Here is a 27,741-nt window from a genome sequence, read left to right on the forward strand (position 1 = left end):
TACGAGACAGCAAAAGAGACACTGATGTATAGATCAGTCTTATGGACTCTGTGGGAGAGGGAGAGGGTGGGGAGATTTGGGAGAATAGCAGTGAAACATGTATAATATCATGTATGAAACGAGTCACCAGTCCAGGTTCGATGCACGATACTGGATGCTTGGGGCTGGTGCACTGGGATGACCCAGAGGGAGGGTATGGGGAGGGAGGAGGGAGGAAGGTTCAGGATGGGGAACACAGGTATACCTGTGGCGGATTCATTTTGATATTTGGCAAAACTAATACAATTATGTAAAGTTTAAAAATAAAATAAAATTTTAAAAAAATCTAAAAAAAAAAAAAAGAAAAAGAAACAGTGTCTCAAATGGTGCAATATCAGGCTGCATTTCAAGAGACAGGTAATAAGAGACAGTGGGGGATGATAACTCATCACCACCTGAGGCTGGTAAGATGCAGCTGCACCACGGCCAAGCCTTCACTGTCTCCTGTCTGGAAGAGCTCTTCACTGTCATCAGCTGAGCTGGTGGAGGCTGACTCTGACTTTCTGACCACTTGCACTGTGTCCTTACCTCCTGTCAAGATGGCATCATTTGGGTTCATCGGAAACTCTGGTGGTAAAAGTACGCGAAAGTCATTCACTGAAATTGCTTTCAGTCCCTACTATTCTGTAGTTAGCGCATTAGTATGCAAGGAAGCCAGGGGTGATTTGTGAGTGGTTCCTCTCTGCTCACCAGTTCTTCTCTGGGCAGGAGGCAGGTGCAGGGAGATCCCAGCAGCCCTTCCCTGCAGCCCAGAGACTGCAATCACACTACCTTGCTAACTGAAGAAAAAGTTTGTTTACTTAGAAATTCATAAAAAAGTTCATTTCTCTTTTGTTAGCCATAGAACTGTATCATGTTATTGTAGGCAAACCTATGGAAACAAATGTGTGTGTGTGTTAGTCGCTCAGTCATGTCTGACTCTCTGAGACCCCAAGGACTGTAGCCCGCCAGGCTCCTCTGTCTACGGCATTCTCCAGGCAAGAATACTGGAGTGAGTTGCCACTCTCTTCTCCAGGGGATCTTCCAGATCCAGGGATAGAATCTGGGTCTCCTGAATTGCAAGTGAATTCTTTCCCATCTGAGGCACCAGGGAAGCCCAACAAGAGTATACCTTTATTCAAACACCAAGCAAGTCTTTGAAAAGACTACACAAACAATAAACAAACAGAAGCAAACTATATTTTGAATATTAATTTGTGGAACAGGATCTCTTAAGTGTTAATGAGCTCATGTAAAATATAACTCCTCTTGCCTTTTGGTAAAACAGTTACTATTTAGTAGAATCTCAGTTTCATTTAGTGACATAATGACAATTCAAATTATTAGACATTTGATAAACGAAATGATATAGAAATGAAATATTGAAAAAGCAATAAGCTCTAAAGGAATATTACATATAAAAACTTTAGTTGTATTTGAGATTTGATAAATGACTTTGATATTAATTTAAATATATGTTCATATTTTAATTTTTAAACTTGAAAAGAAGGGTTATTTTGCTTGCTTAATATCTAACAGTTTGATATTACTTATTACTTGGCAATATTCATGATTTGAACAGAAAATATGATTTGTGATCATTAGGAGTTAGGAGAAAGCAAGAGTAAACTATGTGAGCTGAGTGCTCCCTGCTTTCCTCCATCATATTTCTTAAGGACAGAAGTTAAGGCTGAGTCATGAGGACATGAGAGTCAATATTAAAAACGTTTAGGATTGTGGGGGTCACAGGGCAGAGTGAGTATAACCAACCGTGAGACAGAGACAAAAAAGAACAGCAGGAGGCATTTCTGCAGTTATGAGAGCAAGTGCCAGACCAAGCAGGCTACTCCTACCTGATGCCCAATGAGAAGTGGAAAAGTGCCCACGAGATGCCAAACACCAGTGATGAAGATGTACATCAACAGAGATATGACTACCAACTTTTTCAAAGTACAACCTCAGCAAAATGGCCTTAGATCACAGTCTGCACAAGCCAACAAAGCCCTTTGAAGAAAGTTTCTGCCTGAATTAGCACAACCCAGGGTGAGATATTGCTTCTTTACATTCATGCGCATGTATCCTGCCCAAAACAACTCATTGTGACCTTACAGTGATGAGGTAGTCATTGCAGTCAGAACCAAAACCAGCAGGAATTCAGATTTCATTGTAATGAATAATTGAGAGTAAAAATTTGAAGACTTTAATAAACACAATCCAAGAGTTATTCACAATTCTTCAATGAGAAAAATTTTTGTATTTGTATTTCTTCTTTGAAAATATATTGTCCATATGAGTTTGGGCAATGGCTCAGAAGATAAAGAATCTGCCACAATGCAGGAGACCTGGGTTCGATCCCTGGGTTGGGAAGATCCCCTGGAAAAGGAATGGTAACCCACTTCAGTATCCTTGCCTGGACAATTCCATGGACAGAGGAGCCTGGTGGGCTACCGTCCCTGGGGTCACAAAGAGTCTAACATGACTGAGCGACTAAAACTTTTTTTCATTTTCGTATCAGCTTGGGTAACAAGGTGACAATCCAATTAGTTCCAATGAAGTTTGCAAATGACTTTGCAAACTGAGCCAATAAAATAATATCAACCATGCAAGTTAAGTGGGGCTTCCCAGGTGGCTCAGTGGTAAAGAATCTGCCTGTAGTGCAAGGAGATGAGGATTCAATCCCTGGGTTGGGAAGATGCCCTGGAGAAGGAAACGGTAACCCACTGCAGTATTCTTGCCTGGGAAGTCCCATGGACAGAGGAGTCTGGTGGGCTACAGTCGTAGGGCGGCAAAGAGTCGGATGGGACTGAGAGCGTACGCGCGTGCGCGCGTGCGCGCGCGTGCACACACACACACACACACACACACACACACACATGCAGGATAGTGCTAACATTTTTTTACCAAGAAAAACAGTCAAATACTGAAAACAAATGTTAATTTTATTATATTGGAATTAAATCTTTTCCTGGGAAAAATTCACTTTCCACCGTAGCTACAGAATCACATTCTCTATCTTGGACAAATAAATGATACTTTTTCTGCTTTGAAGAGAAGTCTGCCCTTTCATGCATTCCCACAGTTTCTGTGTCTCTTTTCTCCATAATTCTGCATTCCAGCCTGTATGCTATCAATCAGTTCATTAACACAGAAACAGACATGCTTGTAATCAAAATTATTTTTAGTGAACTTGATTTTCCAGTTCTTTATGTATCCCATTCAGTGATACTCTTAATAATTAATGGTTATAGAAAATATCAACTTTATATTTAAAGGAATTGTAAAGAATCTTCAAAATATGAGGAAAAAGAATTTCATGAACTCGTGTCTACTTACTGAAAATTATGTTTAAGGATCAGGGAAAAAAAGATGTGTTCTAAAAATTTCTCTGCCTTTTAAGAACCAATATCTAGTAAAGAAAAGAAATGTTCATTGGTATGTACAGCATGAGACAAAGAGTACAAAATGCTTTATTAGGTGATATCTTAAGTAATATATCTTAAGTATGGGATCTTCTAAAAAAAGTGAAAATTAGAAATACCATAGGATCCAGCTATTCCAATTCTAGGTATTTTTCCTAAGAAAATAAGAATGGTAATTTAAAAAGACATAGATACCTCTATGTTCCCTGCAGCATTATTTAAAAAGCCAAGCCAAGATATAGAAGAGCCATAAATGTCCATCAACAGATGAATGGATAAAGAAGATGTAGTACATACACTCAATGGAAGGCTGCTGCTGCTGCTGCTAAGTTGCTTCAGTCGTGTCTGACTCTGTGGGATCCCATAGACGGCAGCTCACCAGGCTCCCCCATCCCTGGGATTCTCCAGGCAAGAACACTGGAGTGGGTTGCCATTTCCTTCTCCAATAAAAGGAACGAAATCTTGCCATTTGCAACATGAAAGGACATAGAGTATATTAAGCTAAGTGAAATAAGTCAGAGTGAGAAAGACAAATACAGCACAATTTCACTTGTATGTGGAAAGGTAAAAATAAATCAACATACATAAGAAACAGAAAAAGAGTCATAGATACAGAGAACAAACGTGATTGCCAGGAAGGAGAGGTGATAAAATAAATTGGAAAGGAAGATTAAGACTTACAAGCTTGCAAGTTATAAATAAATGAGTAAGGAGCTGAAATACACATCTTGGAGACTATAGTCAGTAATATAAGAAGTTTGTTTTCTTGCAGATATAAGTAGAATTATTGTAGGGGTCATTTGTAATCTATAGAAATATTAACTCAGTATGTTGTGCATCTGGAACTACCATTGTTGTAAGTCAGTTATACCTGGAATTATCATTGTTGCAAGTGAATTATGCTTCAATTAAAGAAAATTGCAAAGACCTAGAAAATAAGCAAGCCCTGCACAAATCTCTAGCAAATTCTCCATGCGTGAAATGTTTCTCTTTTCAAGAATAATGACATGTTTAACAATAAAGACTGAAATTTTGAAGAAAGATTCAAAATAGGAAAGTGCATCATAGATCAGGATTTAACAACTCAGAAGCAAATGCACATTGCTCTAAAGATAAATAAAATATTGAAAATATCATAGTAGATAATATTTAAATTAGGAGAAATATGATGAAAAAGTGTATTGTAAGAAAGTAGAGGGAAAGAAAGCAATTCTTAAACCCTATTGAATAAATATTTCTGGAAAATAAATGTAGCCAAAAAATTGCAACCTATCTGATGACTGTGTCAAAAGTGGAAGATAGATCTCATATATTAATGATTGGAATATCTGGGGAAAACATCAAAGCCAAGATGGAAAGCAAATCCTAAAGATTATTATGCAAATTATTCTGAAAGTAAAGAAAGGTTTGAAACTAATTAAAGAGAACTATGAGAATTAAACTGCAGTATGCAGGTCAGGAAGCAAGATGAAATTAAAAGAAGCTTACTCCTTGGAAGGACAGTTATGACCAACCGAGATAGCATATTAAAAAGTAGAGATATTACTTTGCCAACAAAGGTCTTTTCTTCCAAGGAGTAAGTGTCTTTTAATTTCATGTCTGCAGTCATCATCTGCAGTGATTTTGGAGCCCCCAGAAATAAAGTCAGCCACTGTTTCCACTGTTTCCCCATGTATTTGCTATGAAGTGATGGAACCAGATGCCATGATCTTAGTTTTCTGAATGTTGAGCTTTAAGCCAACTTTTTCACTCTCCTCTTTCACTTTCATCAAGAGGCTCTTTAGTTCTTCTTCACTTTCCGCCATAAGGGTGGTATCATCTGCATCTCTGAGGTTATTGATATTTCTCTCGGCAATCTCGATTCCAACTTGTGCTTCATTCAGCCCAGCATTTCCATGATGTACTCTGCATATAAGTTAAATAAGCAGGGTGACAATATACAGCCCTATTTGGAACCAGTCTGTTGTTCCATGTCGAATTCAAACTGTTGCTTCCTGACCTGCATACAGGTTTCTCAAGGGGCAGGTCAGGTGGTCTGGTATTCCCATCTCTTTCAGAATTTTCCACAGTTTATTGTGATCCACACAGTCAAAGGCTTTGGCATAGTCAATAAAACAGAAATAGATGTTTTTCTGGAACTCTCTTGCTTTTTAGATGATCCAACAGATGTTGGCAATTTGATCTCTGGTTCCTCTGCTTTTTCTAAAACCAGCTTGAACATCTGGAAGTTCATGGTTCACGTATTGTTGAAGGCTGGCTTGGAGAATTTTGAGCATTACTTTACTAGCGTGTGAGATGAGTGCAATTGTGTGGTAGTTTGAGCATTCTTTGGCATTGCCTTTCTTGGAATTGGAATGAAAACTGACTTTTTCCAGTCCTGTGGCCTCTGCTGAGTTTTCCAAATTTGCTGACATGTTGAGTGTAGCAATTTCACAGCATCATCTTTTAGTATTTGAAATAGTTCAACTGGAATTCCATCACCTCCACTAGCTTTGTTCATAGTGATGCTTCCTAAGGCCCGCTTGACTTCACATTCCAGGGTGTCTGGCTGTAAGTGAGTGATCACACCATCATGATTATCTGGGTCATGAAGATCTTTTCTGTAGCGTTCTTCTGTGTATTCTTGCCACCTCTTCTTAATATCTTCTGCTTCTGTTAGGTCCATACCATTTCTGTCCTTTATTGTGCCCATCTTTGCATGAAATATTCCCTTCGTATCTCTAATTTTCTTGAAGAGATCTCTAGTCTTTCCCATTCTATTGTTTTCCTCTATTTCTTTGCACTGATCACTGAGGAAGGCTTTCTTATCTCTCCTTGCTATTCTTTGGAACTCTGCATTCAGATGGGTATATCTATCCTTTTCTCCTTTGCTTTTGGCTTCTCTTCTTTTCTCAGCTATTTGTAAGGCCTCCTCAGACAGCCATTTTGCCTTTTTGCATTTCTTTGTCTTAGGGATGGTCTTGATCATTGCCTCCTGTACAATGTCACGAACCTCCATCCATAGTTCTTCAGGCACTCTATCAGGTCTAGTCCCTTGAATCTATTTCTCACTTCCACTGTATAATCATAAGAGATTTGATTTAGGTCATACCTGAATGGTTTAGTGGTTTTCTCTATTTTCTTCAATTGAAGTCTTAATTTGGCAATAAGGAGTTCATGATCTGAGCCACAGTCAGCTCCCAGTCTTGTTTTTGCTGAGTGTATAGAGCTTCTCCATCTTTGGCTGCAAAGAATATAATCAATCTGATTTTGATATTGACATCTGGTGATGTCCTTGTGTAGAGCCTTCTCTTGTGTTGTGGAAGAGGCTGTTTGCTATGACCAGTGCATTCTCTTGGCAAAACTCTATTAGCCTTTGCCTTGCTTCATTCCGTAGTCCAAGGCCAAATGTGCCTGTTATCAGGTGTTTTTTGACTTTCTACTTTTGCATTCCATTCCCCTATAATGAAAAGGACATCTTTTTTGGGTGTTAGTTCTAAAAGGTCTTGTAGGTCTTCATAGAACTGTTCAACTTCAGCTTCTTCAGTGTTACTGGTTGGGGCATAGACTTGGATTACTGTGATATTGAATTGTTTGCCTTGGAAATGAACAGAGACCATTCTGTCGTTTTTGAGATTGCATCCAAGTACTGCATTTTGGACTCTTTTGTTGACCATGATGGCTACTCCATTTCTTCTAAGGGATTCCTGCCTGCAGTAGTAGATATAATGGTCATCTGAGTTAAATTCACCCATTCCAGTCCATCTTAGTTCGCTGATTCATAGAATGTTGACATTCACTCTTGCCATCTCCTGTTTGAGCACTTCCAATTTGCCTTGATTCATGGACCTGACATTCCAGGTTCCTATGCAATATTGCTCTTTACAGCACTGGACCTTGCTTCTATCACCAGTCACATCCACAGCTGGGTATTCTTTTTGCTTTGGCTCCATCCCTTCATTCTTTCTGGAGTTATTTCTCCACTGATCTCCAGTAGCATATTGGACACCTACTGACCTGGGGAGTTTCTCTTTCAGTATCCTATCATTTTGCCTTTTCATACTGTTCATGGGGTTCTCAAGGCAAGAATACTGAAGTGGTTTGCCATTCCCTTCTCCAGTGGACCACATTCTGTCAGACCTCTCCACCATGACCTGCCCGTCTTGGGTGGCCCCATGGGCATGGCTTAGTCTCATTGAGTCAGACAAGGCTGTGGTCCTAGTGTGATTAGATTGACTAGTTTTCTGTGATTATGGTTTCAGTGTGTCTGCCCTCTGATGCCCTCTTGCAACACCTACCGTCTTACTTGGGTTTCTCTTACCTTGGACGTGGGGTATCTCTTCACAGCTGCTCCAGCAAAGTGCAGCCGCTGCTCCTTACCTTGGATGAGGGATATCTCATCACCACCGTCCCTCCTGACCTTGACGTGGGATACCTCCTCTTGGCCCTCCTGCACCTGCACAGCCACCGCTCCTTGGGCATGGGGTTGCTCCTCCCGGCCGCCGCCCCTGGCCTCGGACGTGGGGTAGCTCCTCTCGGCCATTCCTGCGCCGTCGCAGCCTGGCACTCTCGGCTGCTGCCCCTGGCCTCGGATGTGGGGTGACTCCTCTTGGCTGCGCTCTGTGCGCCGTTGCAGCCGCCCGTGCTCTGTTCATAGGCAATGCTTGTTCCCTCCCTGTTGTTTGACCTGAGGCCAAACTATGGTGGAGGTAATGAAGATAATGGCGACCTCCTTCAAAAGGTTCCATGCACGCGCTGCCACACTCAGTGCCCCTGACCCTGCAGCAGGCCACCGTCAACCCACACCTCTGCTGGAGACTCCTGGACACTCACAGGCAAATCTGTGTCAATCTCTTGTGGGGTCACCGCTCCTTTCTCCTGGGTCCTGGTGTGCAACAGGTTCTGTTTGTGCCCACCAAGAGTCTGTTTCCCCAGTCCTGTGTAAGTTCTGGTGGTTCTGTGGTGGGGTTAATGGTGACCCCCTCCGAGAGGGCTTATGCCATACCTAGGTCTGCTGCACCCAGACTTTCACACTGATGACTGCCTAAGTCAGCTGTTAATATGCCCATAGTTGCCCTGGGTTCTGTTACCACAGAGGTCAGCTTATATTTATGGGTGGGGTCTGGTCCTCTGGTGCTGTTAGTACTTCCAGGCATGGGCACGGAGCAGGGAACCCCTTGCTCCATGACGAGGATCCCTTGGCTGTCATGGGCAGGTCAGAACATCCACACTTGGACCCCCCCCCCCCCCCCCCACCCCTGGGTTTTTATTTTGGCTTTTCCACTTAGGAGATCAAATGTTGAGAACATAGATCCTTGCACCCTCTCAGCTGAATACATGAACCAAACCTGGGGAAGAGCTATGTTGAATGCATAAGAGGGAATACACAGATTGCTCCAAAAAGGGCCCTGAGACTGCGCTGGGTCTTCCGGTCTGCTGGAGCTGGAGATTCACCCATGCTCTTTGCGTCTGGAACCAAGTAGGGCACCCATCCAGGTGACCGTGTGCAAGGACAGACCAGAACTCGCATTTGAAACCTCGCAGGGGCCAGGTGGGCACTTGCTTCCTAGTCTGCTTTCATGAGGGCAATGAGCAGACTTGTCACCTTTCTCTCAAGTACGGTTTTCTAAAGCCACATACCCCGCTGGGCCAGGTGGGGACAAAGGTAAATGAGTCAGTCCCTGCTGTAGTGTGAGGAGTCCTTTCAATACAAATGAAACTGGTAAGAAGTCTAGCTGGCTCCAGTCAATGTTTTGGATGGTCATTTTGGAACAGTGCTAACCATGCACCAGATGCAAGGGTTGGCTGGGAGCAGACAGTTTCCTATGTCATTTCTGAGCCAGGTACTGTGCTAAGAAATGGAGATACAGAAATAAAAATGTTGTAATGGCTGCCCCCTGTCTCTAAAGTGCCCATTTTCTATGTCCTTTCCACTGGGGTTGCTAATTCTTTCCAGTTGGAAGCCCTTCAAACCCTTCAGAGCAAGCGTCAGAGTTAGCATTGGTGCCCATCTCCAGCACCTTTTTCAGAGCATTTCTCCACTGTTCTGCACACTTTCACAACCTTCCCCACCACTGAGGGTTTCATCATGCTGCCATGAGATTTATCCTCCTTTCTTGTTCTTTTTGCACACATTTCTGATGCATAGAGGGGTTAGACATGGGCCTTACATTCACCCTTTCTGTCTTGCCAGGACAGTATATCTGGAGTAAGTCCACCATCTTAGGCCAGATTTCCCAGAAGGAGAGATAAGATGGGGATTCTTGTGTAAGTGGTTTATTGAGGGAGTACTCTCAGGGGAAGCATGACAGGAAATGAGGGAACTGCACAGGATGGGGGAAGAGGCACGACAAAGATGAGAGCTCAGCTTCTGTTTCGATTCAGTCTGATTCTATGAGGGGCTCCAGAGGATGAAGGAAATCAGAGATTGTCCGATTCTGAGGCAGCGAAGCCCACCTTTTGTTCGCCTTTGTCAGGTCATCCCTAACAAACAGCAAACTGTCCCCAGAGGAGGCAATCCTGGCTTTCCTGGGCCTGGAAGCTCCTTTGCAGCACATCATTCAGTCTATTTTCTTGAATGCAAACAGAATAATAATAGCAAACATGTACAGCAGATACTTGGGCTTCCCAGGTGGTGCAGTGGTAAAGGATCCACCTGCCAGTGCAGGAAATGTGGGTTTGACCCCTGAGCCAGGAAGGTCCCCTGAAGAAGGAAATGGCAACCTATTCCAGTATTCTTGCTTGGGAAATCCCACAGACAGAGAAGCCTAGTGAGGTACAGCCCGTGTGGTCACAAAGAGTCGGACACAGCTGAGCATGCACGCACAGCAGACACCACCTGTCCATCTCCCTCTAAAGTGCTTTGTCTAAGGTAACTCCTTTACCCTCCAAAACAATCGAGGAGGCACATACTGCCACCCCCCTTTACTGGTGAGACACTGAGGCACAGAGAAGGTAAGTCCTGCCAACCTGGGGCCAGAATTTATGCTATTAACCAGGATCCATTGGAAGTGCTTTGAAGGCAGCTGCTGGCCCCATTTCCAACCCTCCCCCAAACACCTCTGCTTTTTTATAATTTTCTTTTTTTCTGGTTATTGTGCTTTTTATTTCTCCCTGATGTTCCAAGATTCATTATTTTATTATTTTTTTTTCTATTTTAAGAACTTCCTTCAGCTGCTCGTTTTAGGTAGTTCTGCTGGGGAGGAATTCTTAGTTTTTTCTTCAACTGAGAATGTACTGATTTCCTTCTCATTCTTTTTTTTTTTTTTTAACTTATTTTTAATTGCAAGATATTTGCCTTACAATGTTGTGTTGGTTGCTGCCATACATCAACATGAATCAGTCATAGGTACACATATGTCTCCTCCCTCTTGAGCCTCTCTCCCACCCCCTAACCCATTCCATCTCTCTAGGTTGTCACAGAGCACCAGGTTGAGCTCCCTGAATCATACAGCACATTCCTACTGGCTATCTATTTTACAAGTCTGGGTCAGTTTCTTGCGGGGTCATTGCTCCTTTCTCCTGGATCCTAATGCACAGAAAGTTTTGTTTGTGCCCTCCAAGAGTCTGTTTCCCCAGTCCTGTGTAAGTTCTGGTAGTTCTATGGTGGGGTTAATGGCGACCTCCTCCAAAAGGGCTTATGCCGTACCCAGCTTGGCTGTACCCAGAGCTCCTGCCTCTGTATCGGGCCACTGCTGACCCATACCTCCACAGGAGGCACTCAAACACTCAAAGGCAAGTCTGGCTCAGTCTCTGTGGGGTCTCCTCATGTGCACAAGGATTTGTTCGAGCCCTCTGAGCATCTCTGGTGGGTATGGGGTTTGATTCTAAATGTGATTTTGCACCTCCTACCATCTTACTGGGGCTTCTGCTTTGCCCTTGGACGTGGGGTATCTTTTTTTGGTGGGATCCAACATTCTCCTGTAAACAGTTTTCATCAGCAAGTTGTAATTTTGGAGTTCTCACAGGAGAAGATAAGTGCACATCCTTCTACTGTGCCATCTTAGACAGGGCAATCCCTGCCTGAGATACAATCAGATTGATTAAATCCTTTGCAGCCAAAGATGGAGAAGCTCTATACAGTCAGCAAAAACAAGACCGGGAGCTGACTGTGGCTCAGATCATGAACTCCTTATTGCCAAATTCAGACTGAAATTGAAGAAAGTAGGGAAAACCACTAGACCATTCAGGTGTGACCTAAATCAAATCTCTTACAATTATACAGTGGAAGTGAGAAATAGATTCAAGGGATTAGATCTGATAGAGTGGCTGAAGTATGGATGGAGGTTCATGACATTGTACAGGAGACAGGGATCAAGACCATCCCCAAGAAAAAGAAATGCAAAAAGGCAAAATGGTTGTCTGAGAAGGCCTTACAAATAGATGAGAAAAGAAGAGAAGGAAAACGCAAAGGAGAAAAGGAAAGATATACCCATTTGAATGCAAACTTTCAAAGAATAGCAAGGAGAGATAAGAAAGCCTTCTTCAGTGATCAGTGCAAGGAAATAGAGGAAAGCAATAGAATGGGAAAGACTAGAGATCTTTTCAAGAAAATGAGAGATACCAAGGGAATATTTCATGCAAAGATGGGCACAATAAAGGACAGAAATGGTACTGACCTAACAGAAGCAGAAGATATTAAGAAGAGGTGGCAAGAATACATAGAAGAACTCTACAGAAAAGATATTCATGACCCAGATAATCACGATGGTGTGATCACTCACCTAGAGCCAGACATCCTGGAATGTGAAGTCAAGTGGGCCTTAGGAAGCATCACTAATAACAAAGCTAGTGGAGGTGATGGAATTCCAGTTGAGCTATTTCAAATCCTAAAAATAATGCTGTGAAAGTGCTACACTCAATATGTCAGCAAATTTGGGAAACTCAGCAGTGACCACAAGACTGGAAAAAGTCAGTTTGCATTCCAATCCCAAAGAAAGGCAATGTCAAACAATGTTAAGACTACCCCACAGTTGCACTCATCTAACAAGATAGCAAAGTAATGCTCAAAATTCTCCAAGCCAGGTTTCAACAGTACATGAACTGTGAACTTCCAGATATTCATGCTGAATTTAGAAAAGGCAGAGGAACCAGAGATCAAATTGCTAACATCCGTTGGATCATTGAAAAAGCAAAAGAATTTCAGAAAAACATCTACTTATTCTTTATTGACTACAAGAAAGCCTTTGACTGTGTGGATCACAACAAATTGTGGAAAATTCTTCAAGTGATGGACATACCAGACCACCTTACCTGCCTCCTGAGAAATCTGGGGCAGGTCAAGAAGAAACAGTTAGAACTGGACATGGAACAACAGATTAGTTCCAAATCAGGAAAGGAGTGCGTGAAGGCTGTATATTGTCACCCTGCTTATTTAACTTATGTGCAGTGTACATCATGGGAAATGCCAGGCTGGATGAAGCACAAGCTGGAATCGAGACTGCCAGACTGCCATATCAATAACCTCAGATATGCAGATGATACCACCCTTATGGCAGAAAGTGAAGAGGAACTTAACGAAAGTGAAAGAGGAGAGTGTAAAAGCTGGGTTAGAACTCAACATTCAGAAAACTAAGATCATGGCATTTGGTCCCATCACTTCATGGCAAATAGATGGGGAAACAATGGAAACAGTGACAGACTTTATGTTTTGGGGCTCCAAAATCACTGCAGATGGTGACTGCAGCCATGAAATTAAAAGATGCTCCTTGGAAGAAAAGCTATGACCAACCTAGACAGCATGTTAAAACGCAGAGACATTACTTTGCCAGCAAAGGTCTGTCTAGTCAAAGCTATGGTTTTTCCAGTAGTCATGTATGGAAGTGAGAGTTGAACTATGAAGAAGGCTGTGCTTTATAAGCATCAGTTCAAAAGAACTGAAAAGATTGAAAGCATCAATTCTTCTGTGGCGTTGGAGAAGAGTCCCTTGAGAGTCCCTTGGACTACAGGGAGATATAACCAGTCCCTTCTAAAGGAAATCGGTCCTGAATATTCATTGGAAGGACTGATGCTGAAGCTGAAACTCCAATACTTTGGTCACCTGAGGGGAAGAACTGGCTCATTGGAAGAGACTCTGATGCTGGGAAAGATTGAAGGTAGGAGTAGAAGGGGACAACAGATGATGAGATGGTTGGATGGCATCACTGACTTGATGGACATGAGTTTGAATAAACTCCGGGAGTTGGTGATGTACAGGGAAGCCTGGTGTGCTGCAGTCCACAGGGTTGAAAGAGTCGGACACGCCTGAGTGACAGAACTGACTGACTGATCTATCTTATGTATGGTAATGTATAGGTTTCAATGCTACCCTCTCAATTCGTCCACCCTCTCCTTCCCCTGCTGTGTCCACAAGTCTGTTCTACCATTTTCTATCTCTGGTTACTGGAAGCAATTTGGTTTGCAGAAGGTGTCTGGTGGTAAAATCATTTGAAAACCTGGTACAGGAGGGCCTGCCTGGAGGAGGCTGGCGGGCAGGCCATGTAGAGGTAAAGTGCAGATTTAGTCAGTGGACGCATATGTATGGGTCCATGCTGTGTGTGTGTGTGTGTGTGTGTGTGTGTGCATGTTGAGGGAAAGCTGGGGGAAAAACAGAACCAAAACGTCTGCCTTAGGGAGGCCTCTGGTGCTCTTCGGGGCTTCCCTGGTGCCTCAGTGGTAAAGAACCTGCCTGCCAATGCAGGAGACTCAGGAGATGTGGGTTCGATCCCTGGGTCAGGAAGATCCCCTGGAAGAGAGCATGGCAACCCACTCCAATATTCTTGAAATGGGATTCCAGAGTCCCATGGACAGAAGAGCCTGGTGGATTATAGTCCATGGGGTTGCAAAGTAGGACATGACTTAGTGACTGAGCAGGCATGCGTGCTGGTGCTCCTGGTAGACCCTGACAGCTGGGAGGAGCAGCTTCAGGGGAACAGGGTGGGCTTCAGGGATGGGCCCTTCTGCAGAGAGGTGTGAGAAGCAGCCCCGAGGAGCATGAGGGGGCCGGGGTGGGTGCTCACTGAATATCCCAGGCTCCCCTCACTCCACGGACAGTGATTCGCAGTGCAGAGCAAGCAGAGTGAACCCAGTGAGTCAGCAGGCTGCTGTTCTAGCCCCCACAGGTCCCTTTGGTGACTGGAGGTAACAACATCCTCCATGCAGGATTCAGACCCCCAGGGCTCTGAGCCCGAGCAGCAGGGATGCTCAGCAGAAGTCAGGACCACTGGGTCTGACCCCAAGTCTGCCCCTTCCCAGCTCTGTGACTTCGGCCAAGCCAACCTGCCTCCTGGACCACGGTCCCTTCAGCTGTAAAATGGGATAAATACCCTCGTTGCCTTTCTGGGCCGTTGGCTAGGCAAAACGTTTCCAGTAAAAGTGGTTTTCCTCAGAAGGCACAAGTGCATCCTTTGTAGCAGACCCTTTGGGAGTGGCCAGTGATCAGCAGGAGCAGGAGAACCAGGGCTCCGGATCACAGAAGCCCCTCCCCACTGCCTGGGCTGTGCAGTCGGTTCCCAGGGCCTTGATGAGTCAGGGCCCTGGTGGTTTTGCTGTCGCTCTCCCGGCCACCTGTCTGTGCACACACCTGCCCTGGATGGTGGGCTCCGGTGGAGCAGAGCCAGGGCAGAGACCCTCCTCGCTCAGCCCAGAGACGGACAGAGACTCAGGATTTCTGCTGTCCTAGGAGCTGGCCTTCAGAGTCTGCAAGTCTTGGGTTTCACCCTGGCTTTGGCATTTACCAGGAAGCACTCCTGGGAGGTTTACTGAGCCCTCAGCCTCACATCTGTAAACTGGGATACTGAGACCCGTGACACAGGGTTTTTCTGAGGAGTAAGTGAGGCGATGCATTTAAAGCTCTTAGCACACCGTCCGGCATGGAGTAAACTGTCACTGAGGGCAGCAGCTCTTACGTGATTGACAGTTAATGAAAGTTGGTCTAGTGACGCACTGGATACATAATCAGACACTCTGGTTCCACCTGCAAAGCCCCAAATGTTCTATTTCCTGAGGCACAGCATCCCTCTCATCTTCCCTCTGTCACCAGCTGCCAGGCCAGCCCCACAGGGCTCTGAGCGGAGTCTGGGTCGGGCTGAGTCCTGAGTGTGAGTCCCCAGTGTGAGTCCCCACCCAGAGCAGTGTCACCTGGGCAACTGATGGAACAAGTGCAAATCTGAGGACTGTGAAGGGATCACCCTTCACCTCAGAGCAGAGCTCTCACTCCTCCATGCCGCTTTGCTTCTTACAGGTTGAAGGCACGAGGCCCCAGCTTTGCTCCCTGCTCAGCCCAGGGCACTCCCTCTGGGCCAAGAGTCTTGGGGGAGTCAGAAAGAGTCATTCCTCTTCTCCCTCTAGGCCTCAATGTGCTCTTCTGGGCACTGAGGGGCTGGACTAGATAGATAACCTCCTACGTCCTTTTGGTGGCTCTGTGACATCCAGAGAGATTCACAAACTTCTAGGGAAAATGTCTTTGTAGGTAATCAAGCGCTTAGTGCTGAGTCACTCAGTCGTGTCTGACTCTTTGTGACCCCATGGACTGTAGCCCCCCAGGCTCCTCTGTCTATGGGGATTCTCCTGGCAAAAATACTGGAGTGGGTTGCCATTCCCTCCTCCAGGGGATCTTCTCAACCCAGGTCTTCAGCATTGTAGGCAGATTCTTTACCATCTGAGCCACCAGGGAAGCCCATGAATACTGGAGTGGGTAGCCTATCCCTGCTCCAAGGGATCTTCCTGACCTAGTAATCGAACCGGGGTCTCCTGCATTGCAGGCAGATTCTTTATCATCTGAACTACCAAGGAAGCCCAGGTAACTGAGGATAGACCCAAATCTAGGATTTCCAGAGCCTTCTCTACCCTCTGCTGCCTTTTTTCTGCTTCCTCTGCAGTTTGTGGCATCCCCTAGCTTTTTGGGCTCAGGTGTTCTCAAGGTGCTCAGAGAGGAACTGGAGGGCTCACAGCCCATACCTCCATGTTTGCAACATCCCCCTTGTCCCAGTCCTGGGACCGCTATTCACCATTATTCTGGCCTCAGCCTGTCTTGATCTGGACTTAGGATGGACTAGCCTACAAATCCCAAGAGCAAATGCCCCATCACCCTCTGGTCTCCACTTGCATCCCATGACCTTGGTGAAAATTAGCCTCACCTCCAGCAGAGCCCGGAGGGGCTCCTCCGGTTGGGCCATAGAACCTGGCTCCCCACGTGGCAAGTGGTAAAGAACCTGCCAGGGCAGGAGATGCAAGAGCTGTGGGCTCATTCCCTGGGTGGGCAAGAACCCCTGGAGGAGGAAATGGCAACCCACGCCAGTATTCTTGCCTGGAAAACTCCACGGACAGAGGAGCCTGGTGGGACCACAGTCCATAGGGTTGCAAAAGAGCTGGACGCGACTGAGTGTCCGAGAACGTACACACACACACAGGGGAATAGTGGTGAGCGAGGGTAGTTTGAAGACTGCGATCCCAGGGGTGTCAGACTAGGGAGAATGACTGTTGAGCATCCCGGAGCACAGGCAGGCCCTCCCTAGAACTTCCTGGTGTCCAGTGTGTGCTGTCATTACAGCCGAAGAGCCGCCCCTGGAAAGCCAAGGGCCAGGGCTCCCACCCCATCCCTGCAGCCCACACTCACCCTACTTATTCTCCCTTTGTCTCTGCCGTCCTCCCACCTCGCTCCAGGCCAGGGCTGTAATCAAGTTTTCCTTTGTTTGATATCTTCTCCCCACAGTAAAGAAAGAGCCAGATTTCTTGCTTTTTTTTTTTAATTAAACTTTTTATTTTGTATTGGGATATATCCTATTAACAGGGTTTTCCAGGTGGCACTAGTGGTACAAAACCCACCTATCAATGCAGGAGCCATAAGAGACATGGGTGGATCCTTGGGTTGGGAAGATCCCCTGGAGGAGGGTATGGCAACCCACTCCAGTACTCTTGCTGCAGAATCCCAAGGACAGAGGAGCCTAGTGGGCTACAGTCCATAGCCTCGCAGAGTCGAACGTGACTAAAGCGACTCAGCATGCGTGCGTAGCCTAATAGCAATGTTGTCTAGTTTCAGGTGGATGGAAGGGACTTAGCCACACGTGTATATGTATCCATTCTCTGCCAAACTTCTCTCCTATCCAGGCTGCCCCTTAACATTGGGCAGTGTTCCCTCTGCTATGTAGTAGGTGGTCCTTGTTCGTTATGCATTCTAAATATGCAAGTGTGTATCTGTTCATCTCAAGCTCTCTAACTATCCCTTCGTTCCATCCCTCCCAACTGGCAATCATAAGTTGGTTCTCTAAGTCTGTGAGTTTGTTAGAGCCAGGTTTCTTAGAAGAGTTCTTTAAGAAACAAGACAAGACCAAGATGAGAAGATCAGTTTTCCCGAGTTTCTCTAGAGTGAGGCTGCAGTTGCCATAGATTTACACAGCCAGTCCCATGGCTAGAAGCCCTGTATTGAGGGTCAGAGATTAGCCAGGCCCAGCTCAGCCCAGAGGTCTCAATGAAGACCTCTCAGGAGTCAATAAACTGTTGTCTGCCTTGTTCTGATTACTAGTGTTATTTTTTAATCACTTTTATTACTGTTATTTTCTTTTTTTTTTAATTATTTATTTTAATTGGAGGCTAGTTACTTTAAAATATTGTAGTGGTTTTTGCCATATATTGACATGAATCAGCCTATTTTCTTATTTTTCATTGGTTATGAATGTTGGCAAAATAGTCTGCAAGGGATGTTCCTCAAGAGAGAGGAGGTGATGTTCTGGAAATTGAAGTGCTCAAGGAATGGTGTCAAGGAAGCTGAGCAGTCACCCACGCAGACAATAACTTGTCCTACATGTCACCTGCTGGCGGGAGAGCAGAAGGATGTGGAGACGGTTGCCTGATTCATCCAGGAAGAAGGTTTGCCTGAATAAGAGGTTAGTGGGAGGCTGAGTGGGCGGAGGTTGCGGGGTGGGGAGTGATAGGGCCAGAAGAGGTGCCCTCAAGGAGGGCACGCTGGCTGAATCTGCAGGGGACATGATCTGTAAGTGGCACTGGGGAGGGGGTAAGCACTGACTCTGCCTCGTGGCGCCCTGGAGATACTCTGAGGAGTACCAGTGATCTGTTTGGGAAGCCCCGGCGTTGTACTTGCTTCTAAATCCTCAGCCCCTAGAACCTTGCCTGGCTTCAAAGGGCCAGTGGGTAATGACATGCCCCTACCCATGGCAGATAGAGGAGACGGGCATGTACACGCTCGGCACAGGGCCCCTTCTCCTCCCTGAGAGGCTTCTCCACTGGGCTCCTTCTGCAGTCCTGTCTCCTCACTTGACTCCCATGGGATGTCTGGACCCCTGGACTAGCTAGACCTCCTCTGCCTGGAGCATCCATCACCATGTGCTATCCCCAAACACACAGCTCCTGGCTTGTAGCAAACAGCTGCTGAGAATCAGCTCAGCAAACAGGGTGACTCTCACTTCCACGGGGACACTCACATAGGCGAAAACACACCAAGGCTTGCACGGGGACCAGGACACAGCCCAGGGACCCCAGGCCACAGGACAGGAGATTCAACCGTTTGGTACTGCTGAGCCTCCTGTTCACAGCGACAAATGGCCCTGTGTCCTCAAACTCCCCCGCGCACCCGCCCAGCAAGAAAACCCTTTTAAATCGGTGCCAGTCTCCACAGCCCCTCGGGAAAATATTGGGGCATGAGGCCCAGTGTGGAGACACTGGCTTCTGCTTACTGCAGTCTCTTGGTCCCCAGATGCTGAGCCCTGCCTTCACAAGGAAAAGCATGTCTGGGGCCTGCTGGAATGCTTTGTCCTGGCCTCCATCTCTGGGACCCCGAATGTTGGCTACATTTGTTAGGGAGCAGGGACAGAGGTGGACAAGAGGCCCTGCCGAGAAGAATGCTCGCTGATGCTGGAGGCCATGAGAGGGCGCACTGCTAGCACCTTCTTGGTCCATCCACCTGGTGGAAATTCCAGAAAATGTTCACAAGGAGTAGCAGTTTTGACAACATAGGCGCCCCCATAAAGAAAGGAAATAAGCCAGAATCTGGGAGGACAACACTTTATTGTTTCCTGGGTTGTCCGGAGGCCTCTGGGCTCACTGATTTCCCCCAGAACAGAGCTGTGCTCCGTGGCTGTGGTTGTGGTAATCTGTGGCTATGTCCGCCAGCAAGGACAGGAACTCAGAAAAGTCAATCTTCTTGTCCTTATTCTTGTCCTTTTTCTCAAAGATATCGGACAAGTATTGTCTGCCCCTTTTCTCCTGTGGGCAAAAGACATCAAAACAGGCAAATTCAGCTCCACAAAAGCGATGAGTTGGGAGAAGAGGAAGAAGTAGAGACAGAGAAATGAGGACCCAACGCAGCACAGAGGTGTCTGGTATGGCATTGAGGAGGGGAGGTGTGGGATGAGGTGGGGACACTGACGTTGCCCAGCAGTTCAGTGGAGAGTCCTTCCCCAAATGTGAACTTGGATGAAAGCCTGACATGGTGAGCAGGCTCTGCCCAGAGCTGTCCTGATCAGTGTGCTGGTGGGGGGAGTCTCCAGCCCCAGACCACCCCCCACTTCCCCCAACTCCCTGCAGGTGACCACCTACCTAAGTTCTGCTCAGGGACTCAAAATAAGCCCTACCCTTGTCTGCCTCATGCCAACCCCTTCTTCTTTTGACCTATGAGGTCTTACTTGCTCTGAGTTCCCTCTTCTTGCTTTCCCCAGTAACCTCTTCTTTTTGTAGTCAGTTCAGTACATCGAATTGTCCAGTTAAATCAGGTCAGTGGATGAGTTCTTTGTTGTATAAAATGGTCTTAAGTTCTGTCAGTGATGGAATTTCTGTCACCTTCCCTCTGATCTCAAGAACCCTGAGGGGAGCCTCTAGAGCCTCTCAAGATCTGAGCAGAAGAGTTTGAGTCTCATACAGAAGCTGGGACAGGCGAGAGGGGACCCGTCACTGCCCTCCAGCTGTAGCGCTTTTTGATAACTTATCATCAAGTACTTATATGCACACATTGTTCTACTTTGCCACATACATCATCTCTTTACACCCTGTTATAGGTCAGGATAGGAAGTTCCATGATGCCCTTTTGCAGATGAGAAAGTGAGGATCAGAGAATAGAGGGACTTGTCCAAAGTCACCCAGGAAAGGGTCCTCAGTCATGCCAGGACCCAGTCACCATGGGGGACCTGAACCCCACTCACACAGGCACCGAGGAAGTTGGGGAAGTTCTCCTTCATCAGCCGCAGCAGGTCCTCCTTCTCGATGGTGTCATCGGATCCCGAGTATTTGTGAAACAGGTTGATCAAGTCTGTAATGGCCTGCTCAAGCTGAAAGCCGCTCATCTTGGCTTCAAAAGAGCTGCCAGAGAGGAGTCAGTGACCTTTTGTGTCCTTCCCCCAGGGGAGGGTCCCCAAGTTAGGACACCTGGATGGGGACTGAGCAGCCAGCAAAAGCGTGGCTCATTTGGAGCACAAGAAACTGCTTCTCTGCGTGGTGGAAGGAGTAGCTGAGCAGCAGGAGGGCGTGACCAAGCTTGGGGCTGGGTCCCCACAGCTCAGGGTGTGAGTAGGTGAAGGAGATTGGCAGACTCCACTGTGGGGAGGACCACAGCGTGTGGAAGCAGAGACGGGGGGTCAGCCCCAGTGAGAAGACTGAGCCTGAGGTGGGACCTGGCAACCAGAGCCTTTGGATGACCCCACACCCCAAACAGCAGCAAATCCATCTTCTCTAGGTTCAGCATCAGGGTCAGAGTCACGGGGGAAGTCACGGGGCTGCTTCAGGAAGATCCCCTAGAAATCCACCTGGACCATAAAGTAGGCTCTACAATAAGTGCACAGAAATGCAGTCCTGTCCTGAGCCCTGGTGGGGGCCTTCCTGGACCACCCCTGAGAGAGAAAGAGGGACTGGGGATCAGAATCAGCCTGGGGTTGGGAGTGAACAGAAATAGCTGCCCCAGCTCCAGGCTGTTGGGTGGAAGGCTGGAGATCGGGGTCCTTCCGATTTTCTGTTACTGGGCACTATGTGCATCTCCAAGGCTTGACCTCATTAAAATAAAGAGAACATCTGACTTTCCTAAGCAGGTTCTTCCCCCAGCAGTCAGAGGTCTAGGCTGCCCTGGACCCCAGTCAGAGAACCTGGACAGAGCAGCCCCCCCCATGCCACTTTCCTAAGCAGCCAGGACATGACCCTGCATCACGCATGTCAACATCTAAGACAAACCCCCCTGCCTTCTGATGTAGGAGAAAGAGCCCACTGTTCTGTCAGTAAGAGGACCCACCCAAGGCTTCTGTCAACGTGGCCAAGACCAGAGCCGAGCCCTGCGTGCAGATGGTCCCTGAGCATTTTCCTGCTGGGAGGAGGTGGGGAGTTCTGGTTGATCAGTCTCTTACCCAGGTCAGGGCAGGACGTCTCACCAGAGTAATGGTGAGTGGGGGTCCCAAGCCTGGGGTGAAGGCTTTGGCTGGGACTCCCACTCTCCTCAAGGGTGAGGTCGGTGGGTTTTTTGACCTGATAATCAGGTGAGTCCAGAGAAGGAAGAAAGCAAGAAGAGGGGGAGGGTCCTCAGCTCCCACTGGGCACGTGTCCACAAGAGCATCACCGAGGAGCCAGTGGAGGAGCAGGGAGTATTGGTCATCTTGCCACACAGATGGGACCTCAGCATGTTGGCAGCAGAGTCGGGACTGGACCACAGGCTCCTGCATCCCCTCCCAGAGCTGCTTCCCGGCTCCTCCTAGAAAAGGTAGATAGGCCGGAGCAGACTTACCTGATCAGAGGAGACGTCACCAAGGAGAAGGATGAGTGAGATGCTCACTGGACAGAGACTGGTCCCTTTATAAGGCTTAGCCGGGAGCTTCCCGGGGCTGGGAGCCCTGCGGATGTGTTCGCTCTCTGCTTCCTGGAGCATTGCCCCACTCAGGTGGGTGGGCCACACCCAGGGGGGTGTGCTCAGCCTTTCCCGGCAGAACCCCAGGACACACTGCACCTCCCAGGATCTTTCCCTAGAGGCTTCTCTGTCCCCTGCTTGATCTGGGGCTGGGCAACCGGTGGGATGTATTGCAACAGGACTGGGAACAGAGTAGAGAAAACTGGGTTTCTGGACCTAAAGTGGATGGAATTTTGGACTCTGAAGGCTGCATGGTCTCCATTTTTATTTATTCAGTCCTTCTACAAACTCGGTCTCAGAACAATAACCCCACGGCCACTTACTGAGAACTGAAGGTACTCCAGGGCTCAGCATACCTACCCGCTCTTGCTCTCTCTTTAGTCCTTCACCAACTAGGCTCTAGATCTGTTGTCTCCATGTAAGAGTGGAAAATACGTGCATCAGGGCTTTAAGTAAACTAAGACTACACCGCTAGTAGACAGCAGTCAGGATCAGGTCCCAGAAAATCTGGTCCAATTCTTAGTCTTAATGCTTTAAGTAGACTTGTGTCACCTCAGGCCCTGCCTTCTGGTACTCACAGTCACACCACCTCACTGCCATCTTCACACCTAGTCCTCGGTGGATCCTGGGAGGGAGACAGGTGTCAGGACCCACGGTGACGGACGAAGGAACACAGAGAGGGCAGTGGGCTCAGCCTGCTCACTTGCTGCTGAGGGAACACTCAGGGCCAGAACCTGAGTCCTGAGTTCACCTCCTCACTCTTGAATTCCCCTCGCAGCTCCTGGGGCGCCTGGACCACTCAGACCTCACTGTCTGGGTCCAGTGGTGGTGACAGCCGTGGAATGATCCTGGGGGCTACGACTTGGGCAAAGTTTCTTGTCAAAGTCTCTGATGCTGAATTCCTACACGTCTTCCATGACCTTTGACCTTCCTCCATGCTAAACAATATCTTCGGAGTTGGCAGGCAAGCCCCGGGCTCTGGTGTGTTGAACCTGCTGTTGAAATGCTAGGTGTGGGAACAAGATGGGGTAGTCAGCAGAGCCCCTCTAGGCTTGGTGAGGAAAGGGGCTGATGAATCACTGATACTGATCAATTTCCTGCTCCCTCTTCCTGAATTTCCTCATATGACACAAGAGTGCCCTGGTTCATCTGGTGGGTAGTCCTCAGGCTCCCTGGGCCTCTGCTGAGCTGGTCTGATGTCACGCTAGGATGGGACCTAATTTTTGGACCAATCTCATTCACCCAAGTAGCTTTCCACCAACTAGGACAGGTCATAGCAGGGAATGGAGACCCCAAACGGGTGGTCAATGTCTGGCATCTCTTGAGGGTTTCTCCACAGAGGCAGCACAGTCCAGGCTTCCTAAAAGATCCCACTTTGGTGGCAGAAGAAAACAAAAAACCACTTGTTATTTTTCTTGTTTGTCTATCTGTTTATTTATACTTATGTATTGCTTATATTTTGATTGTAGACTCTGTTCTGGATGTGTGTGTAGGGGGAGCAGAGAGAGAAAGATATTGCGGGTGTGGATGGTACTTGAGTGTTGCTCCATCTCCTGGGGGCACACGAGTAACCCAGTCTACCCTGTGTTGGGGATATACAGTGCGATGGTGGTGGGAGCAGGGAGAGGGTGGGAGGCCCTGGCCCCAGACCTCAGAGACCCCAGACCTCCTGCAGCTCAGTGATACTTCCCACGGGAAGCCTCCAGGCAGAGTCATGGTCCCCACGTCCTTGTGCATGTGGGTTGGTTTCTCACTGTCCCCTGGCCGCACTCACTGAGGTCTGGTCCATGTCTCACTCTCACTGGCCCCAATGCCCAGAGCTAGGTGAGAACTCCACGGACACTGGTTGAACCAGCAAGTGAGGTATCATCAGAAAGGTTCAGGGGAAGACTGTTGGAATTCTGAGGTGGGAGAAATCACTTGTCAGGTGGGGGAACCAGGGACACCTTGGCTGGGGGCATCCTTTGAATAGCCTTGGAGCATTGCCAGCAGCCGACACACCTTGGGGAGGTGGCAATGAGATGGTGATCAGAGATAGGCACTCGCTCTGTCTATGATCATTAGGGCTGTGCTGAGCATTGACCTGGGCTTCCAGAAGGAGTTAGGGGAGGGGCAAGAAAGGAGGGAGTGTGGGTGGGGCACTCGCTGGAGGGTATCAGGACACAACACTGCTTCTCAGTTGCCACCCTGGAAACTCTAATGCAGCCCAGAGCCTGTGCTCGCCTCCTGAAAAGCTTTCCAGATCTTGACTGGAACGGGTGTGTAGGGGGGATTTATTGTTATTAATTCTGTGACCCTGAGAACCAAAGGAATTTGCTTTCTCTTAGGTCATCTATGCAGACAGTGTTGAGGGGTGACCCTAGGGTTACTTCTGCTCAAATATGGGACATGGTGGAGAATCCACTCAAATTTGCAAAGATCATTCCTGATCTGCTTCCTAGTCTCTTAAAGGTAAGCCTGGCACATCTAGGCTGAAGCTGGAGAGTGGGAGGAAGTGGTGGGGTCCATTCCCAGAAGGCTCCCTGAGATTCTCATCTACAGACAGCACTGTTCCTATTCTGCTGGTGCCAATCATAGACCCAGTGGGAGATTCCTGCCCTGAGCGGAGATATTTGATTTTCTCTTTCTTTAGCTTCTGCTTGGTGGTGCTACTGAGTGTCACACACAGTTGTCACATGAGGTTTCTCCAGGGTTGCTGGGATGTCTTTGCTGGTTTCCATGTGAGCACCAATCAGCAAATTTTAATTTTTGCAGCTGTGTCTTCTGGTAGTGAAAGCTTCTGAATTTATCTATACTCTAATTTATATTCTTCTTATTTATTTATACTCTAATCTCTTCATGGAGTTAACAGAAGCAGAAGATATTAAGAAGAGGTGGCAAGAATACACAGAAGAACTGTGCAAAAAAGATCTTCACCACCCAGATAAGCACGATGGTGTGATCACTCACTTAAAGCCAGACATCCTGGAATGTGAAATCAAGTGGGCCTTAGAAAGCATCACTACGAACAAAGCTAGTGGGTGTGATGGAATTCCAGTTGAGCTATTTCAAATCCTAAAGGAGGATGCTGTGAAAGTGCTGCACTCAATATGCCAGCAAATTTGGAAAACTCAGCAGTGGCCACAGGACTGGCAAAGGGCGGTTTTCATTCCAATCCCAAAGAAAGGCAACGCCAAACAGTGCTCAAACTACCGCACAATTGCACTCATCTCACACGCTAGTAAAGTAATGCTCAAAATTCTCCAAGCCAGGCTTCAACAATACGTGAACCATGAACTTCCAGATGTTCAACCTGGTTTTAGAAAACACAGAGGAACCAAAGATCAAATTGGCAACATCCGCTGGAACGTGGAAAAAACAAGAGAGTTCCAGAAAAACATCTATTTCTGCTTTACTGACTATGCCAAAGCCTTTGACTGTGTGGATCACAATAAACTGTGGAAAATTCTGAAAGAGATGGGAATACCAGACCACCCGACCTGACTCTTGAGAAACCTGTATGCAGGTCAGGAGGCAACAGTTAGAACTGGACATGGAACAACAGACTGGTTCCAAATAGGAAAAGGAATACATCAAGGCTGTATATTGTCACCCTACTTATTTAACTTCTATGCAGAGTACATCATGAGAAATGCTGGGCTGGATGAAGCACAAGCAGGAATCAAGATTGCTGAGAGAAATATCAATAACCTCAGATATGCAGATGATACCACCCTTATGGCAGAAAGTGAAGAAGAACTAAAGAGCCTCTTGATGAAAGTGAAAGAGGAGAGTGAAAAAGTTGGCTTAAAGCTCAACATTCAGAAAGCTAAGATCATGGCATCTGGTCCCATCACTTCATAGCAAATAGATGGGGAAACAGTGGAAACAGTGTCAGGCTTTATTTTTCTGGACTCCAAAATCACTGCAGATGGTGACTTCAGCCATGAAATTAAAAGATGCTTACTCCTTGGAAGAAAAGTTATGACCAACCTAGACAGCATATTAAAAAGCAGAGACATTATTACTTTGCGAACAAAGGTCCGTCTAGTCAAGGCTATGGTTTTTCCAGTAGTCATATATGGATGTGAGAGTTGGACTATAAAGAAAGCTGAGCGCAGAAGAATTGATGCTTTTGAACTGTGGTGTTGGAGAAGACTCTTGAGAGTCCCTTGGACTGCAAGGAGATCCAACCAGTCCATCCTAAAGGAGATCAGTCCTGGATGTTCATTGGAAGGACTGATGTTGAGGCTAAAACTCCAATACTTTGGCCACCTGATGGGAAGAGCTGACTCTTTGGAAAAAGACTCATTGGAAAAGACCCTGATGCTGGGAAAGATTGAAGGCAGGAGGAGTAGGGGATGACAGAGGATGGGATGGTTGGATGACATCACTGACTCAATGGACCTGGCTTTGGGTGGACTCTGGGAGTTGGTGATAGACAGGGAAGCCTGGCCTGCTGCAGTTCATGGGGTCACAAAGAGTCGGACACGACTGAGTGACTAAACTGAACTGAATCTTTTCCCAATGCTTACCACCAAGCTTTGCATAAAATCATGTTTTGGGGATAGAAGCAGAAGAATGAAGCTTCCATGCCCTCTTTGGCTGTGCCCCTCTCCTATACCTCCTGGAAGCCCTCCAAATCCTTTATTTTTGGGATTTTATGGAGTCTTCATCACTTGGGATGATGGATCTTTAACTCCATTTTCAGTACTTCTCTCTTCTTAAGAGAATGAGGGAAGAACTGAAAATTTCAAGCTTCTAATCATGGCTTAGTCATTTCGGTGACCAACCCTCAATGAGCAGCCCACCCAGAGTCACTTCTTTAAAGTGACACTCCCATCACCCAGGAGAGTACAAGGGTTTCAATGCCCTGTTGCCGGGAGCCAGCGTGAGGAACTCCGCCCGTGGCAAAGGTAATGAGGAAGGAGGCTTGGCATACGCAAAGGCAGGATCGAGCCTCAGGAGTCCCCCTGGAAATTCTCGAGCATCTACCCCCAAAACCAGAGTCTGCCCACTTCACTGCTTTGTGCTCAAACCTACACCTCTGACTTTACAGGGGGCTGTCCCCCACTACCTTTCTCTGAAAAAGAGTTAACTTACAGCTCCAGTTAATAAAGTTCCTGGGCATGACAAGAGTGTTTCAACCTACAAACTCCTTTGGAAATCCTCAAGCCTGCCTGAATAGGTTCTTCCGGCCACATGTGATTGTTCAGAGCCTCCCAACTGTGAGAGGCATGAGATGTTCTAAACTGTCTAAATACAGATTCCTTTGAGCAGTTAAAAGATTGATTATAAATTGTATTGGTGAAGGGTTTTTCACTTGTTGGGCCAATGTTTGCTGCTAAGTTTCCATATCCCTTACCTACTGTGTCCCTGGGAGTGTATTGATTAATATAATTGATGTATAGGAATGTAAGTAGTAGCTTTAATGTTTGTAACCTGGGACCCTTGAGTTAATTCTTTTCTTGTTATAGCCCACCACACCTTTGCCCTGTAGGAATGCAACTTTATCTAATGCTTTTGGAGGGTGGC

The 27,741-nt window shown here is 46.9% G+C and overlaps 1 protein-coding gene across 1 annotated transcript; it reads right to left on the minus strand.

The window, feature by feature from the left end:
• Positions 1–19,396: 19,396 nt before the first annotated feature.
• On the minus strand, positions 19,397–22,211 carry LOC113890428 (protein S100-A7-like). Its single transcript, XM_027538320.1, has 3 exons — positions 22,108–22,211; positions 20,546–20,702; positions 19,397–19,613 (listed from the first exon to the last, which is right to left on the minus strand). The coding sequence occupies exons 2-3, from the start codon at positions 20,684–20,686 to the stop codon at positions 19,449–19,451; spliced, it is 306 nt and encodes a 101-aa protein (XP_027394121.1). The 5' UTR covers positions 20,687–20,702; positions 22,108–22,211; the 3' UTR covers positions 19,397–19,448.
• Positions 22,212–27,741: the final 5,530 nt, after the last annotated feature.

This window comes from Bos indicus x Bos taurus, chromosome 3 (assembly GCF_003369695.1).
Source record: "Bos indicus x Bos taurus breed Angus x Brahman F1 hybrid chromosome 3, Bos_hybrid_MaternalHap_v2.0, whole genome shotgun sequence".
NCBI lineage: Eukaryota > Metazoa > Chordata > Mammalia > Artiodactyla > Bovidae > Bos > Bos indicus x Bos taurus.

Coding starts and splice junctions, on each gene's coding strand:
- LOC113890428 (XM_027538320.1), bottom strand. CDS start 20,686: ATGAGCGGCTTTCAGCTTGAGCAGGCCATTACAGACTTGATCAACCTG. Junction 19,614..20,545: donor CCAACTTCCTCGGTGCCTGT/GTGAGTGGGGTT, acceptor TTTTGCCCACAG/GAGAAAAGGGGCAGACAATA.